Source organism: Herpailurus yagouaroundi, unplaced genomic scaffold (genome assembly GCF_014898765.1).
Source record: "Herpailurus yagouaroundi ecotype Mexico unplaced genomic scaffold, PumYag 199, whole genome shotgun sequence".
NCBI lineage: Eukaryota > Metazoa > Chordata > Mammalia > Carnivora > Felidae > Herpailurus > Herpailurus yagouaroundi.
In genome coordinates, this window is record NW_024412430.1 from 23091422 (window position 1) to 23108830 (window position 17409).

At 40.1% G+C, this 17409-nt stretch overlaps 1 protein-coding gene across 1 annotated transcript in view; it reads right to left on the minus strand.

Moving 5' to 3' along the window:
- SLC71A2 (solute carrier family 71 member 2) overlaps positions 1–17409 on the minus strand; it is a 73871-nt gene that overhangs the window by 14528 nt on the left and 41934 nt on the right. Inside the window, exons 4-6 of the mRNA XM_040449274.1 lie at positions 17098–17160; positions 4345–4472; positions 2670–2784 (exon numbers count right to left, since the gene is read on the minus strand). Of these exons, the coding sequence (XP_040305208.1) occupies positions 2670–2784; positions 4345–4472; positions 17098–17160 (306 nt within the window). The remainder of the gene's footprint in view (positions 1–2669; positions 2785–4344; positions 4473–17097; positions 17161–17409) is intronic.

Below are 17409 nucleotides of genomic sequence, written 5' to 3' on the forward strand. Positions count from 1 at the left end.
GACATTTTCTAAAATAAGCATTGTTCAATAACTCAAGATTTGGTCATAAGGGCACTGAGCCACCCACATGCCTCTATGTTGAACTTTTAAATTCATCTTTCTCATCCATGTGCTGCCCCCTACACTGCTCTGAGAAAGAGGTGCTCTATTTTCTGGTATTTCTACAATTTAAATATTTGTAAACTGCCATAGAGAAAACCTGAAATTAGCAAAGGCAGAAATTTTTTTTTGTTTACTTATTTTGGGGGGGGGGGCGGGGGGAGGGGAGAGAAAGAGAGAGAATGCAGAGGAGCAGAGAGAGAGGGAAAGAGAGAATCCCAAGCAGGCCTACACTCTCAGCACAGAGCCCAACATGGGGCTTGATCCCATGAACTGTGAGATCAAGACCTGAGATGAAATCAGGAGCCATACATTCAACCAGCTGAGCTACCCAGGCACCCCTAACAAAGGCAGAAATCTTAATGACAATCTTTAAGCTTTCTTTTTTTTTTTTTTTCAACATTTATTTATTTTTGGGACAGAGAGAGACAGAGCATGAACGGGGGAGGGGCAGAGAGAGAGGGAGACACAGAATCGGAAACAGGCTCCAGGCTCCGAGCCATCTGCCCAGAGCCCGACGCGGGGCTCGAACTCACGGACCGCGAGATCGTGACCTGGCTGAAGTCGGACGCTTAACCGACTGCGCCACCCAGGCGGCCCATACAATCTTTAAGCTTTCAAAACAGAGTTTAGGAAATAAGCTTAAGACTTATGAGTCTATGTATCTGAAGAGCTGAAAGCCTCCCAGTGGACTCAGATGGCAAAACAGGGTGGATGCTCTCAGACACAGAGAGGTAGGTCCACCTGTCCTAACACAGCCCAATTCAGTTAGGGCCCTCAGTGCCCAGGATTCTATCCTCCCACCAATTCCTCTACTGTTCTCCACCTGTAATTTTTCCTCCCTAAATGGTACACTGAAATAGGTATTAGTGAGGTTTAGTTTCTTAAAATATGCAAAAAGTAAAATGTAAGAGAGTGCAAGTAGGGTAGGGGTGGGGAGGGGGTCGGGGACAGAGTATCTGAAGTGGGCACAGAGCTGTTAGGGCTTAAACTCACGAACTGAGAGATCATGACCTGAGCCAAAGTTGGTCACTCAACTGACCCATGCAGGCGCCTCCAGGAAGTGAGATTTGAAAGGAAGAGCAAGACTTGGGAAAGGGGAGAGATAATGTGGGTTTCTGGCATTCAGTCCTCCTCCAACGTGTTCAACAGCTAGATCACTCCTTTTTATCCACCTTTTCTCAATGTAAACATTTCAAACACAGGGAACTTGAGAGAACAAGTGGAGAATGCACCACCCCAACTACACCACTTTGCATGTGGACTGTTTTGAACTGTAGGCAATTAAGACCCAGCAGGCTCAGGGAAAGCTTTTTTGCCTTTCTTTTAATGCCTGAAAGAATTCAGACAGGGGCCTATATCAGGAAGAGAGCTATGCCAGAAATAACTTTTTATATCAGAAAGACTTATCTGCATGGCATGGCACACATTTACTTACCAAACATTTGTTCTTCCCATCTTCCTGTGAACTGTCTTCCTCCCCTCCAAAGCCCAAGACCCCTACCCTCTTTTCCTTAGCTCAGGATGGCATATAAGTCTCAACTGCGTCCAAGTCTCTCATGTCTTTGGAGCTCTATACAAAATTAAGTGTTTCCCTCCTATTAATCTGTGTCAGTTTAATCATTAGGCCAAAGAACCTAGAAGAAGGGGTAATTATCCCCCTGCAACAACACGCACATACCTCAGCAAGTTCACACACTGGACACACGCCCACACACGCTCACATGACATCTTTTCCTCTGAGCCACATGAGTAGTCAAGACACTGAGCTAAAGGGCTTTAGCCTCCATCTCCTACAAGTCTTTCTTCCCTACGAAACTGCAATGCCATCATCACACTTCGGAAAATCAGAAATTATCTAACACTTACCAAGAAGAGATCTCCTGTAACTTTCATTAAGCACTCCACAATTACACAGTACCATATCCCAAGTAAGTGCCTGAGACATGCAAGCAGCAATAAATATAGTAACAGTGGATTAACATGGTTGAGGCACAACATCTCCCTAACTGTGAATTAGGTGCATGGGGACTTAGCACCAGTTTACTGTTTATGGTTCCTCAAGACATAAGCCAACAAGAAACAAATCAACTTTTTAAAATATTTTGCAGTCAACAACTCACATTCCTGACAAACTTCCAACCCTATACATTATTATACATTATTAGCAATTTCCATCTGGCTACTTTAAACTTCATCAATTTCCTAGGGGCGCCTGGGTGGCTCAGTCGGTTAAGCATCTGACTTCAGCTCAGGTCATGATCTCACAGTCCATGAGTTCGAGCCCCGTGTCAGGCTCTGTGCTGACAGCTTAGAGCCTGGAGCCTGCTTTGGATTCTGTGTCTCCCTCCCTCTCTGCCCTTCCCCCGCTCATGATCTGTCTCTCTGTCTCAAAACTAAATAAAAACATTAAAAAAAATGTTTTTTTAAACTTCATAAATCTTTTTTATTTTCATTGCTGTAGATTTTATGTAAGTCAATATTTACAATTTTTTTTTTAATACTTAACACTTTAACACAATTTAATTATAAATACTTCTCTGGTTACAATACATAAACTATAATCTTACCCATCCATAAGCAGTACTTCGCTCATGTTCCTGAGTGACATCAGCTACATAAGCAAATATCACAGAGAATGTGACCGAGAAGACTCCAGACACAGAAATCATCGCAAAATACCACCTATAAAAAGATTATTTTAATTACCTGGAAGAGAGGTGGCAGTGTGCATACACTTTCATAACCAGAGCTAATGATATTATGTAAAGATTATAAACAAATAAAACCAAATATATGTATATGTATATTTAAAGATATAATGGACTACTAATAAACTGATAATCAGGATGGGGAAGAAGTAGAAACATACCAATTTTGTAATTGCTCAAAGGATGTCAGTACATGCAGGTGAAAAAATGAAAGAATAAGGGGATTAAGTAAAGATACAATCTTAAAGGTAGCCAACAGAAGAGAAATAAAAACTTAAAATTTCCTAGCTTTAGCTAAGAAAAAGACACATACAGCATATGACTTTAAGAGAGCTACACAAAGGCAGAAATCATAACAAAAGTATTAATGTATTTAACACTAAAAATTTCAATCATATGCACAGATGCTTTTAAATAAATATTGTTAAGATACCAACAAAGAAAATCTCACAGAACAAAAAGTAGGATTTATCCTAGGGCAAAGGATATTCCAAGATTAGAAAATACATTAATATAATTCATCATAGTGATAGATAATATTTTTCAACACAAAAGCTACCTTAATACTTAAATGATGAAACACTGTAACATTTCCTTTATATACATGAAAATGTTAGGTCCACAATTATCACTTTTATTTAACATTCTTCATTAGTCAATGTAAGTAGCAAAAGCAACAGCATGAAAACTGGAAGAGGCAAAATCATTTAAAGATCTAAAGAAAAATATTTTAAGGTATTGAGAGGACATTAAAAAAAAAAAAGCCCTGATTTATCAGAAAAGCATGACTTGCTCTTGGACATAAAGACTCAGTATCAAAAAGTATTTTATAAGATTCATCATCTGGTAGAAAATAAAATGACCCACCATGGGTACCCAACATATTTACAATGTAACAACTATTGACAAAAAATTATGAGATAATCAAATGACATTTACCCAAGCCAATAAATACTGCATTAAAACAACAACCCCTTCCATTCTAAGGTATGTTCTTTACACCTTATGAAGAACATCTCAGCATTTTGGCCAAATACCATCCTCTGGAACTAAGAAAAACAACTAAGGTACAGCTCAGGTACAAATTCCAACCCATCTCTGGTAACTGAAGAGACTTGGTTACATGTAAATACTCTCTATCATGAAAAATGAGATCAAATTCAAATTCCTATTATGAGTGAGAATAGGCTATTGGTCTAATAACTACAATGTACTCAAAAGTGACTCCTGTCTATTGATATAAACTGTGTTCATACAGTGCCCTAGAGCAGTGAGCTGACAAAAACACATTTGCAGTCACATGGGTTGAGTACGGAGATGGTACACCCCCTCCCAGGACCCAATCCTTTAATTAACCTCATGGCAACATCTTTAAATGTCTTAAAGCCCAAACTGGCTTTCAGTATTATCAAAGAGATTAAATAAAAACACAGGTACCAACTGCTTTGAAACAGTTAAGAAATGCTCTGCAGATGTACTATTCACATGTGACCCCAAACAGATAGTCATGATGGTGGAAGGTCAAGCCACTCACCACGGGCTGATCCTCATCAGTGGAATTGGGAAGCAGGTGAAGAAGACGGTGCCCAGGAGAAAGGGTTTCCTCCCCCACACATCAGACAGAGCGCCTATGAGGGGGGCACTCAGAAAAGATAGCAGGCCCTGGAGAGGAAAACAGAAACAAAGGTCAAATGTACAATGTGATCCCCTAATTACTTGTAATTCTTATTTTCTAAATGCTCCAATTTATTTATTTTTTTTTGCCCCCAAACAGAATAATTTGAAGCATTAAATGCAAATTATCATTTAAAAACATTCTAGGGGCGCCTGGGTGGCTCAGTCAGTTAAGTGTCTGACTTTGGCTCAGGTCATGATCTCATGGTTTGTGGGTTCAAGCCCCACATCAGGCTCTCTGCTGTCAGCACGGCACCTGCTTCAGATCCTGTCTCCCTCTCTCTCTGCCCCTCCCTTGCTCACACTCTCAGAAATAAAATGAACTTAAAAAAACAACAAAAACCATTCTAACAAATTTCTAAACATGCTTTAGAAAAGGAAAAAAGGGGGAAGAGTTTGTTTTTTAGGAGAAACTGGAGAAGAGGGGATATGAAATATGTACACCTATTTTATATATTTTTACACCAAGCATACGGGAAGAGGCCAAAACTTAATTCATTTTAATAAATATGTGTAGCTCTAAATCAACTGCTCCAATGAAGACATTTTCTCACTTGCTACCTGGTCCCTGACCCTGGTCGTCCAGACAATATGTGCTCCCGTTGATGAGCTGCAAACCTTGCTCTGATCCCTTCTTTAAAACCCTGCAGCGGTTCCCACTGTGCACAGTTTAGAAGTCAGCAGGTATGTAGGGGTGAAATGAACACCTGCACTTTGCTTTTATAAAAAATTGGGTGGGGAGAAAACAGATGAGACAAGAGTAGGAAAATGTTGGTAAGTAGTGAAACTGGGTGAGTTCATAGGTGTTCATTTTATTGTCTACTTTTGTGTACTGGAAATTGCTCAGCACAGCATACAAACAGGACACTCCAAAATCTGGCTCCTAACACACATCCTATGCTTTGGCTGTATGAAGCACCTCCTAGTTTTCCCAGCATACCGTCCTCCTTTGTGCCTGTGGGCTCTTAATGTGCCTGCATACACTTCCCACAGTTGGGCTGGGTAAACTGCCAGTCGTTCTTTACAACACCGTGGGGAGAAGCACCTCCTCCTCTTAACTTCTCTTAGCTCCTCAAGCAGAATTAATCACACTGGGTTTTGTGGAGTGCAAAACAAATTCCTCCAGCCTGATACGTTTCTAGCTCTTCCACTGCAATTTTAACACTTGTTATTTATCTTTCTTCTCTTTCAGGACGGTTTTTTCACATCTCTGTACCCTGGTGCTTATCAAAAGGCCTCATAATAAGGGCTTTCAAAGATTTGAATTAAACTTTAAGAGGAAACCAAAGTCACACTGCTGGCAAGAAAAGGAACAGGATTCCAATCTATCAGCCCTAGGTAAACCTAGAACCCACTGGCTGGGAGACACGTGCACTGAAATAAGGTGGTCGGTGAGAGGAAGACTCAATGGAAGGCAGGCAGGGTGAGGAGAAAAGCTTTTTAGCTCCTCTGAAATAAAATATTAATCCAAGCCCACGATCAAATCTTGTAATTTAATTTCTAAGTCACAATGGATTTCCATTTAGCCTGTCCTTGTGTCAAGACAGTAAACATCAAGAATTAAATGGTGTTCCTTTAAGAGCCAAGCAACTGCAGAAAGTGGGGCTTAAATTCAGGACTTGTGACTACCAGTTTCATGAATTTTAGAAAAGAAAATCTTCAAAATTCTCTAAAAATATCAAGTACCTGCATACGTGGGTAGTATAGAACTGGTCAACAAGAGGTCCTTGGGGGGCTCAGATGGTTAAGCATCTGACTCTTGATCTCAGCTCAGGAATTCAAGCCCTGCATCAGGCTCTGTGCGGACAGTGTGGAGCCTGCTTGGGATTCTCTCTTTCCCTCTCTCTTTCTGCCCCTCTGCCCATTGGCGTGCTCTCTCTCAAAAATAAACAAACATTAAAAAAAAAGGGGGGGGGGAATGCCTAGGTGGCCCAGTTGGTTGAGCATCCATCAGTCAATTCATGAACTTATGGCTTGTGTGTTTCAGCCCCGCGTTGGGCTCTGTGCTGATGGCTCAGAGCCTAGAGCCTACATGTAAAGAAATTTAAGAGGACAAGGCAGTGAAAATCCACTACTATCACAAAACTAGTAACAAAAACTCTTTAAAGAGCTCTGGGAAAGTTTCTGGACAGTTCTGATTCCAGACTTCACACAACGCTTTAAAATATGGAATGTATGCCACTTTTTTTTTTTTTTCAACGTTTATTTATTTTTGGGACAGAGAGAGACAGAGCATGAACGGGGGAGGGGCAGAGAGAGAGGGAGACACAGAATCAGAAACAGGCTCCAGGCTCTGAGCCCTCAGCCCAGAGCCCGACGCGGGGCTCGAACTCACGGACAGCGAGATCGTGACCTGGCTGAAGTCGGACGCTTAACCGACTGCGCCACCCAGGCGCCCCTGTATGCCATTTTTAAACAAAAGACAGGAGAAGGCCAAGTATTAAAGTTATATTTAAAATAATGCATAGCTAGGGCACCTGGGTGGCTCAGTCGGTTAAGCTTCCGACTTCAGCTAAGGTCATGATCTCACAGTTTGTGAGTTCAAGCCCTGCATTGCACTCTGTGCTGACAGCAGGGAGCCTGCTTCGGATTCTCTGTCTCCCTCTCTGTCTCTCTGCCCCTCCTCCACTCATGCTGTCTCTGTCTCAAAAATAAACAAACATTAAAAAAATTTTTTGAATAAAATAATAATACATGGTTTTAACAGAAAAAAGGTACTGTCTTCGAGATTATGAATTTAAATGGTAATTTAATCTATCCATTAAAAATATTATTCAAATCAAATTCTTAGTAACAATAATAGATACTGAAAATAACTTTATTAAGATGCTAAAATACAATCTCATACAGTTCACCCCTGAAGAACACAAGGATTGGGGCACCAACACCCACCATCTTAGGCAGTCAAAACTCCATATCTAACTTCTGACTCCCCCAAAAGTGAGCTACTAACAGCCGACTGTTAGCCAGAAGCTTTGCTGAGAACATAAACAATTAACAATATTTTGTATGTTTTATGTATCATATACCATATTCTTACAATAAAGCTACAGAAAAGGTTAAGAGAACGTTAAGGAAGAGAAAATATATTTACAGTACTGTACTGAATTTGTCAAAAACAAGAAAAGTGCCTGCGTACAAGGGGACCCATGCAATTCAAACCCGGTTGTTCAAGGGCCAACTTGTACTTGCCTCTTTGGAAAACCTGAATTTCCTAAAAATCAAAGACTTTCTCCTCTCCCAGGTACTTCTTCACTACCCAGTCTGGCCTGAAATTCTATTAGTGCACATTGTCAGAGCAGCAGATTGAGGACATTTGTACCCTGATGGATTGGGCAGGTACTTCTTCAGTACTAATGATGCAGGATACAATTTGCAAATGAGAACAAAATGTTTAAAACTTAACACCAGACAGACCTGAGAGGCAGACCTCAAAGCCCTCATCTTCATCAGAAATACAACTGATTCCCACCATTCACAGTAGTTATGTTCTGTAAGGTTGCCACAAACACTGAATTACAGAATAGGCAACAACTGCTCCTCGAGGAAACAGTGTCAGGTTCCTGCAAGCCTCTGGTCACCTATTGTCATTTACTGATCAACACACGACTGTGATTTACGTGTGTTTCTGTTTAAAGACACTTTATTTAATACACATTGTTGACTTATGAACAGTGAATTCTCAGACAACAGCACTACAGCTCATGCCTGAATGAGGCTTATCTGGCAGCATTCTCTCTGTAAGGCACATCACAGACCTCTTGCACTTTAAGATAGTAGTCAGTACTTCAGTACTACACACGGGGACATTTTAAACAGCCAAATTACCAATAAAAGGCACAAAGATGCAAAATATGTGGCACTAAGTGGACCACAAGAAAGACAGATGTACGGTGATAAGACCTGAAACAAGTAGATGGAAGTTCGAACAAATGGCTGGGCACTCACACTTCTCCCCTCACCCCAGTGCATAAATGACCACAAAAGCACTGTGTTGATCTGGGGGCCACAAACTCAGCGAGTAGGTGGACTGGAAATATGAGATCCAAAAATAATGAGGGTCAGCTGATGCCATGCTTATCATAACCCAACCAGGACTAGATATAACATGATGTGCAGGCGTCCAGGCACAGATGGTGAAATTCACCAACGGTTCAGCACAGCCACGTCAGTAAGTTAGCTTCCCAGTGGACACAGGTGTTTAAGGTGGCATAATTAACTGGCCAGTAATTCTGACATGACTTTAGCCTCTAAAGTGACAAAACAGCAATTACAGTTTATTGTTCAATTAAATACAATTATCCAATAAACATTTTGAAGCATACAAAGAATGACAAATACAACTCATTTGAAGCACCCATGCATAAATTTTACACTTAATATAGCCATCACAGAAGTTTTAAGTGTACGTTTTCCTGTTGGTAAATATTTGACTAAAACAGTTTGTGTGAATATTTTTAAAACTAAAGACGGCTTTTTGTTTTCCTTTACAGTATAATTAACCTCACGAATGCATTTGAGGGGGCACTGGCACCAATGAAGAATAAAATACAAAGTCTTTTAACTACTGCTAAAAACTTTTCCATGAAAAAGTTCACATTCTATGACAAATTTTCAGTATTCTTTAATAAGCAATGAGGAACTTGCGACATGTACTTGGTTACCCCAAAGTTAGATTCATTTTGATCTTTCATACAGTAATTCAGTAATAATGACTTTTATCTTGCATTTCTTAAAAGATGAAAGACAAAAATCCTACTTCAATAGAATTGTGTTATTTATATAATTGACAAGTATTTTCACATAAAGGGACCTGGGTGGCTCAGTCAGTTGAACATCCAACTCTTGATTTCGGCTCAGGTCATGATCTCATGGTTTGTGAGTTCAAGCCCCTTGTCAGGCTCTGGGCTGACAGTATGGATCCTGCTTGGGATTCTCTCCCTCCCTTCCTCCCTCTCTCAAAATAAACAAACTTAAAAGAATATTTTCACATAAAAACAATATTAGAACAAGGTCACCTTTCTGACCAAGGACCCACAGAGACCCTGCACAGTACAGAGCCTCCCTTCCCAGGGTACACGTCCATCATTGCAAGAGGGCAAATGAGAAATGTGATATGTAAAGTGATTTTAATTCAATTAAAGTCTGGAAGAGTGAATGTGCAAAGCAGGAGAAGGATCAAAGAACAGCTGATGCCAGAGACTTGAGTGAACGAACAATATGGGCAGGAGGGCTAGGGTGTTTTGTCTTGTTCTGAGGTAAAGGGAGAGAAGTAGGGAATATTCAATAAAAGAAACAATAGCAGATTAAAGTGAAATAAATTGTTGTAAATAAAACCTAAGTAAACAGACTTTTCCTTAATTTTAGAAGTAGTAGGGCTACTGATTCTTCAAATTCTGATTCCAAGAAAGTTCAGTATAGGTTTTAAAGTAATAACAACAGTAACAGCTAGCATCCACATTTGCCAAACTCCTCCTGGCCTTTCACACGTCTTCCCCTGTGAGGTAGATGCTATCAGGGCCAACAACTGGCCTGAGGCTCATAGCGGCAGAGGCAGCATTCAGCTCAGTGTGCGGTGGCTCCAGGACCGAGTCCTAACCCTAAAGCCCACAGTTCAAACCAGTTATTAAAGTAATCTGTTAATATTTCCAGGTTTCCAACCTAAAGCAAAGAACTAGTCTTACCTACTTGTGAGTACTCTTACATGTTTTCTTCAATGGATAAATTAGCAGTCTGTCATAAAAAGTCTGCACTTAAAATGGATGAGTCATCTCTCAAGTAGGTGGTTTAATAAGTTTATTTATAGATAACAGAAAGGATAATCTTTATTTAAGTTCTTGTCCAAATTAGGCAAGAATTATTCTGCACACATGAACACATGTGTGTGTAGGAAAAGCTCTCTGTACTTACTAACTAAGAGCAGCTTGAAGAAACTTTAAAGATACCTATCTTGGTTTTTTGTTTTGTAATTCTTAAAAACATCAGCCAAAAGTTTTTGTATGTGCTTATGCTAAGCTATGACTTAATTCATTTAAATGGCAAGATGACAGTTGAGCAGCAGCTCCTGGAATACAGGAACTTGACATTTAATCCCCTGGAAGAGCATCATGGAAGAGGGTCTACACGCCTTCTCCTTCATCAGAGTTGATGGCCAAGTCTAGAGTGAGAAGCAGCCCATCTGTAGGTGACCCCCTGTGGCCATGCCCTGAGCTGGCTTCTGTGACGTTACAGCCAGAACAGATCATAACTGCCTGCTTTAAATTTTTTTTTTCAACGTTTTTTATTTATTTTTGGGACAGAGAGAGACAGAGCATGAACGGGGGAGGGGCAGAGAGAGAGGGAGACACAGAATCGGAAACAGGCTCCAGGCTCCGAGCCATCAGCCCAGAGCCTGACGCCCGGCTCGAACTCACGGACCGCGAGATCGTGACCTGGCTGAAGTCGGATGCTTAACCGACTGCGCCACCCAGGCGCCCCATAACTGCCTGCTTTAAAGCCACCCTCTTCACAGTGATCACTCCAGGTGTAAACTCGGACATGCGGCCCGCTTAGTCTGGGACACTGCTAAAGATGTCTAATTTTGTAATAAATATAAAACATGCCAAAGAAAGAAGTTTCAAGAAATTTCAAGGCAGACACTGGGCCATCAGACCAATTGGTCTTAATGAAGAAAATTATCACAGTCACTCCACCTGCTCCTATTAACCAGCAGCCGTAACTAGACTTCATCTGCCAAGTGAAACCAAGGCATCTCAGCTTAGTGTTGCATTTTTGACAAAGTGTAGCTAAAACAAATGTGACAGTTAGTTTTAGGAGTCACCTCTGCTAGGCTAGGATACCATTATTTAATCAAGTGCTAGTGTGGGTGTTTCTGTGAAGATACTGCATAGCTCTGGTTAACACCTAAAACAGTGGCTCTAAAATAAAGGGTTCCCTTAATAATATGGCGGGGGGAGGCTGCTCCAATCAGCTGACAGCCTTAAGAAATCTAAAGTTTCCAGAAGAAAGAGTTCTGCCTCAGGACTGTAGCATTAACTCCTTCCTAAGTCAGCCCTACATTATTTCAGACTTGTCAGCCCCATAGTCATGTGAATCTATTTGTTAAAATAAGTCTCTTGGGGCACCTGGGTAGCTCAGTCAGTTGAGTGTCCAACTCTTGGTTTTGGCTCAGATTATGATCTCACAGTTGTGGGATCAAGCCCTGTGTCGGGGTCTATGATGAGCGTGGAGCCTGCTTGGGACACACACACACACACACACACACACACACACACACACACACACTCACTCTCTCTCTCTCTCTCTCTCTCTCTCTCTCTCTCTCTCCCTCTCTCTGCCTCTGCCCCTCCCCCACACACTCTCTCTGAAAAAAAAATATTAAAAAACTAAAATCTTTATATATATACTATCTTAATAATATTAGCAAAATGAAAATAGCAAAAACTAGTATTTACACTGTAACTTAAAATCTTAAGAAATAAAGTGTTTTATTTCCTTATAAAAACTTACCAAGAGTCATTTGAACAGTGCCTGCCTTCTTCCTAAGCCAAGTAACATGTGATATGCAGTATCTTCTATGCACTGGCAAACTGCCACACAACTTTTCTAAATTCAGATCAACTTTCAACATTCTATGCTTTGTGTTTTCAATGTCATGAAATACCATCTGTGTGAGTCCCTTTAATGTGAAGCATTTTGCGGACATCACCTCCACTGGGACACCTTCATCCTGTTCATCATACCATTCTTCTCATTTATGCTGACAAGTGTATCTTTGCTAAGTCCTTTTGGCTGTGTGCCTCTGTCAGCTTATTTCTTCTAGAATTCTGCAGAGGTTCTACCCAAATATCGCTTCTACCATTATCTGTAATTATTTCTTCACTGCCCTTCCATCCTTGTTGGCCAATTCCTTTTCACGGATCTGTTTCTGTAAACTGTCATGTGGGCTTATCACTGGAGACAAGGAGGCAACACAATCACACGCTTTGTTGTCTGTGCACGAACTCAGACCAGTCACTGACATTTTGAAATGCCATGAACAGACACTGATGATGATGTTCATCTGTTACTAGCGTCCTGTGGACTGAGGAGCCAGGAGCAATTCCTACTACAAGCAGTTACTCAAAGTTAATATACCACGGTAATGGGCTGGTATTTTTTAACTGAACTTTAGTAACTGGAATTTGTGCATACCAGAATGTGTAAAAAGAGGGGTGCCTAGATTTCATATAGTTTCTAATGTCATGGAGAAATTATTATATCATTAGCAACTGCTGATACAAGAACAAAGATAAACAGTTACAGTCTCCATGTGAGCTGGATCTTGACTATTTGAAAATGCATAGAAAAAGACTGGAAAGCAATGTTAAGTCTATAATATTTATGAGCACCTATCATTTGCCAAGAACTGTTCTAATCTCTGGGGACAGGAGTAGACAAAAATTCATGCTTTCCAGAAGCTTCCAGTCTAGAAGAGGAAGGGTGAGAAGGACAAACAGTAACAAGATAAAGCAGAATATATAGCATGTCAGAGGTGAGATTATAATGTTTCTGGAGAAAAACAAAGCAGAGAAGGGAGACTGGAAGTGATGAGAATAGGTTACATTATTCAAGACAACAGACAGTAAAAGCTTCACTAAAAAATGACACCTGGGTGAAGAGTTAAAGGTTAGGGAGTGAGGCCAGTATCTGGGAGAAAGAATCAAGCAGAATAAACAGAACCTGCAGAGCACTCAAGCAAGCACAAACTGAGGAAGCTATGGTCAGTGGGGGTGCAGAGAACAGAGGTGATGCCAGAGAAGAAAGTGGACTGGGCATGGGACTGGTTAGCGATACCATAAGCTGGCTTATATTGTATCAGGACCTCTACTGAAACCAGGTAGTGTTTTCATTACAGATCTACTTTGAAGGTAGAACCACAGAATCTGTTGATGGAATAGATTTGGGAAGAGAAGGAGTCAAGATGACTCCAGGGATTTTGATACGAGCAAGAATGGCATGACCAGTAATTGAAATGAGGAAGGCTTGTGAGCAGGTCAGGCTTGAGGGGAAGACCAGGAACTTAGTTTGGCATGTTAACTTAAAAAAATTTTTTTTTTAATTTTTTTTCTAATTTTTGAGAGTGAGAGAGAGAGACAGTGTGAGCAGGGAAGGAGTAGAAAGAGAGAGAGACACACAGAATCTGAAGCAGGCTCCAGGCTTTGAGCTGTCAGCACAGACTGCGACATGGGGCTGCAACCCATGAACCGTGAGATCATGACCTGAGCCCAAGTTGGACGCTTAACCGACTGAGGCACTCAGGTGCCCCTCGTCTTGTATCCTTTACTGGTAGTCACCCCAAATATAAGCCTTCTCACCCATGCATCACGATTATAAACTTACAAAGTATAAATTAACTGTAGAAAATCTACAAAGAAAGAATATAAAGAAGAAAACTAAAAATTATCCATTCACATGCTTTCAAACTTCAGGGGACTCCTTTTTAATCAGGTTTTCCCCCTGCTTATACACATGTATTTTGGTAAAAACCAAAGCAAAACCACACTGTAGCTCTATACCCTTTCTGTCTCATACATTATATGGTAGTCTTCAGAAATGTGTTCTTTATGTGCTGCTATTACATCATATGCCTGTGCTGCAAAGTACTTATTCTTCTAATTTTAAGCCATTTTAATGGTTTCCATGTTTACTACTACAAACAGCCCTTTACCTGAATCTTTGAATAACTCTATTGATTAGAACAATTTTCTAGAAATGGCACAGCCTTTGTTAAAATTAGTGAATATTGTGAGGTTACTAAAACGCTGTCTTCTAGGAAAGCTATACCAACTTAACTCATCAGTCATGTACGGGGACCCCATTTACCACAAACTGAACTAGTTATTGTCAGTTTAAACTTTTCTACCAATGCTTATATGAAAATACAATCTCATTCCATGTGGGATCCATTGCTTACTAGTGATAATCTTATTGTTACCCTGACATTTTTTGTAAACTGGCAGCTTACATCCCTCCTTGCCCTTCTGGGATATCAGTAACTTTCCTATGGTTTTACCTGGACGGCACTTCTATGTGGTCCTCCGTCTACTATACATGTTGCAAATAACGTTTTGTCATTTGTCTGTTCATTTTTATGATGGTGGTTTGACTTGCCAAAGTTAAAATACTGATGTAAATGACTCAATCTTTTCCTTTATATATTTTTTCTAAGAAAAGAAACCTTTTCCCAAAAATAGTTAAGAAAATGGTCATCAAGATTTCCTTCTAATAGTTTTTGTTTTTACATATTTCTCTTTGCAACATTTATTATTCGGCACTCAGAGGTATTGTGCTAACAGCTTATATACCAGCTCATTTAATCTGTACGATCACCCTGTTAGATCTTTTATCTTTCTCACTTCATGAATAATGAAACTGAGGTCAGAGAAGCTAAACCACAGGTACTAAGTGCAGAACACAGACTTAAAACTGAAGCAATCTGAAGCCACATTCCTTGCACTGTACTTACACACGCATTAAGCCATCCAATTTGAGCTTTGATGTAGGTGCTGTCACATCCATATCCCTGACACAATAACCAATCATTAAAGTTCCAGTAAAGCTCAATAAGGTCAAGTTCAATATTTATCTAAGTTGCATAAGTCTTTGTCTAAGCCCCTGAATCAATCCAAATACCTTTTATTTTACATATTTTTAGAATAACACTGTTAGTGTCTCTAGGTCAAAGTGCAGCATACTGCTTGGCTTCAGAGTATACATCCAGTTGATTTTACTCTGCAGAACCAGACTAAAACACATTTTAGTAGCTGGTCCACATGACAATAGATTATAGAGGAACTTCCCCAAGAATCTGCTGTAAGGATAAATTTATGTTGTATATTTATCAATGCTTTCTCTCATTTAATTTTTCTTTTGATCTATGCTAATCTAAAACTGGTGCTTAAAGGCCCACTTGCCAGATTTCTTTTTTTTTTTTAAAGATTTTTTTTAAGTTTACTTATTACAGAGAGAGAGAGAGAGAGAGAGGGGGAGGGAGGGAGGGAGGGAGAGAGAAAGCGAGCACAAGCAGGGGAGGGGCAGAGAGAAAGGGAGAGAATCCCAAGCAGGCTCCACACTGTCAGTGGAGAGCCCAACATGGGGCTCAAGCTCACAAACTGAGATCATGACCTGGGCCGAAATCAACGGTCTAACTGAACCCCCCAGGTGCCACCACATGCCAGGTTCCTGATAACACTCCTCTTCTCAATGAGGACTGAAAACTTCTTGCTTCAACCTTTATTTAAGACACCATTTTACTTATGTTATTATTGTAAGCATTCTCAAATTCTTTTTGAAAATAGGCAAAGAATAAACAGTATTTATTACAAATAATGCTGCTCAAAGATGTAAATTCAGCAAATTATTAGGGCATAATTTTAAGTGTGTTACTCAGTTCACAGATCAGTACCATCTAAACTGGGAAGGAATCAGACACTATACCTATGTACTATACTGTGAAGTGGGACTAAAATATAACATTATACTTTAACCTCTTATTTATAAGCTTTTCTGATAAATATCACATTAAAATTTAATTAATGAATTGAGGGTCGGGGCACCCGGGGGTTTCAGACGGTTAAGCATCTGACTTCAGCTCAGATGATCTCACAGTTCATGGGTTCGAGCCCTGCGTTGGGCTCTGTGCTGACAGCTCAGAGCCTGGAGCCTGCTTCAGATTCTGTGTCTCCCTCTCTCTGCCCCTCCCCCACCCACGGTCTGTCTCTCAAAAATGAATAACAATTAAAAAAAAATTTTTTTAAACAATGTATTAAGGGTGAAGTGGTTGAGAACTCAGTTGAGACTAGAACACCAGCCTTGACAAAAGACTATACAGCCAACTAAATGTTGATGCTGTCTTCTTCCTCAGTATCAGAATCTGTCTCAAAAGAAGACAAGAATATTTATCCATTTTATTCTGTTGACAGGCAGGGCAATTAAAAGCTCACAAAATTAAACTCTTTATAAAGTGCTTTTACAAGTAAACCATTCAATGCCTTATGGACTTGGATTGCATTTCACTTTGACATTGATAATCCAGTTAAAAGTTTAGCTTTAGTGTCACAGACTAAGAGTCTAGAGTTTTCTCTTGTCCAACAAGAGAGCAGATGCAGAATTGAATACAAGAGAGGCTAATGTCCTAACCGGAGTTTTGTCTCTGTACTGATTGAGCTCTCAAGATCTTACACATGTGGTGAATGTGAAGAAAATAATCAAGTAGTAATCACTAACTTGTGTAAAGGGTCTGGGGGGGGGGGGGGGCAAGTGGAATTTGTGATCAAAGTACAATAGTACATTGACATCAGATGGAAAGTAATTGCCTGTAGGTGATAGAACAAATTACTTGTGATCCCATTACAATAGCTTGCTAGCTAACCTCAGGTGCCATGGGGGTGGCTTTCCACCCTAAACTTTTTCCTAACCCATTTATGTAAGCAGAACCTATTTCCCCACACTTTAGGTCTCCAGAACAAATAGTGATTATTTCCCTACATCCCATTTAAACTTCCAGAGTTAAACAAACTACTAAGGATTCCTGCCTTTGGTTCCTTGTGAACCACACAAAAACCATTCTTACCTTTACACCTTGAATGAGACCATTCATGAGGAATGTGTGTTGAGGAAATGTTTCATGTAGAACCTACAGAAAGCAAACATCAAGACAAATTCAAAAACAAATTAAAGGGAAAGGTTTTTGCCTCTGTTAATGTTAGGTTATGTAAAAAAGACGAACCCTGGAATAAAAACATTTGAAGTATCAGTGAAATATGGAAAATATCCTACAAATATGAAAATGTAATAAATAATGAGGCAGAAATCTAAATAAGGCAAGAACTTACATCCCAGTGCTCAGGTGCTTTTTTTACAAAACCTTCTGTGGCAAACATAA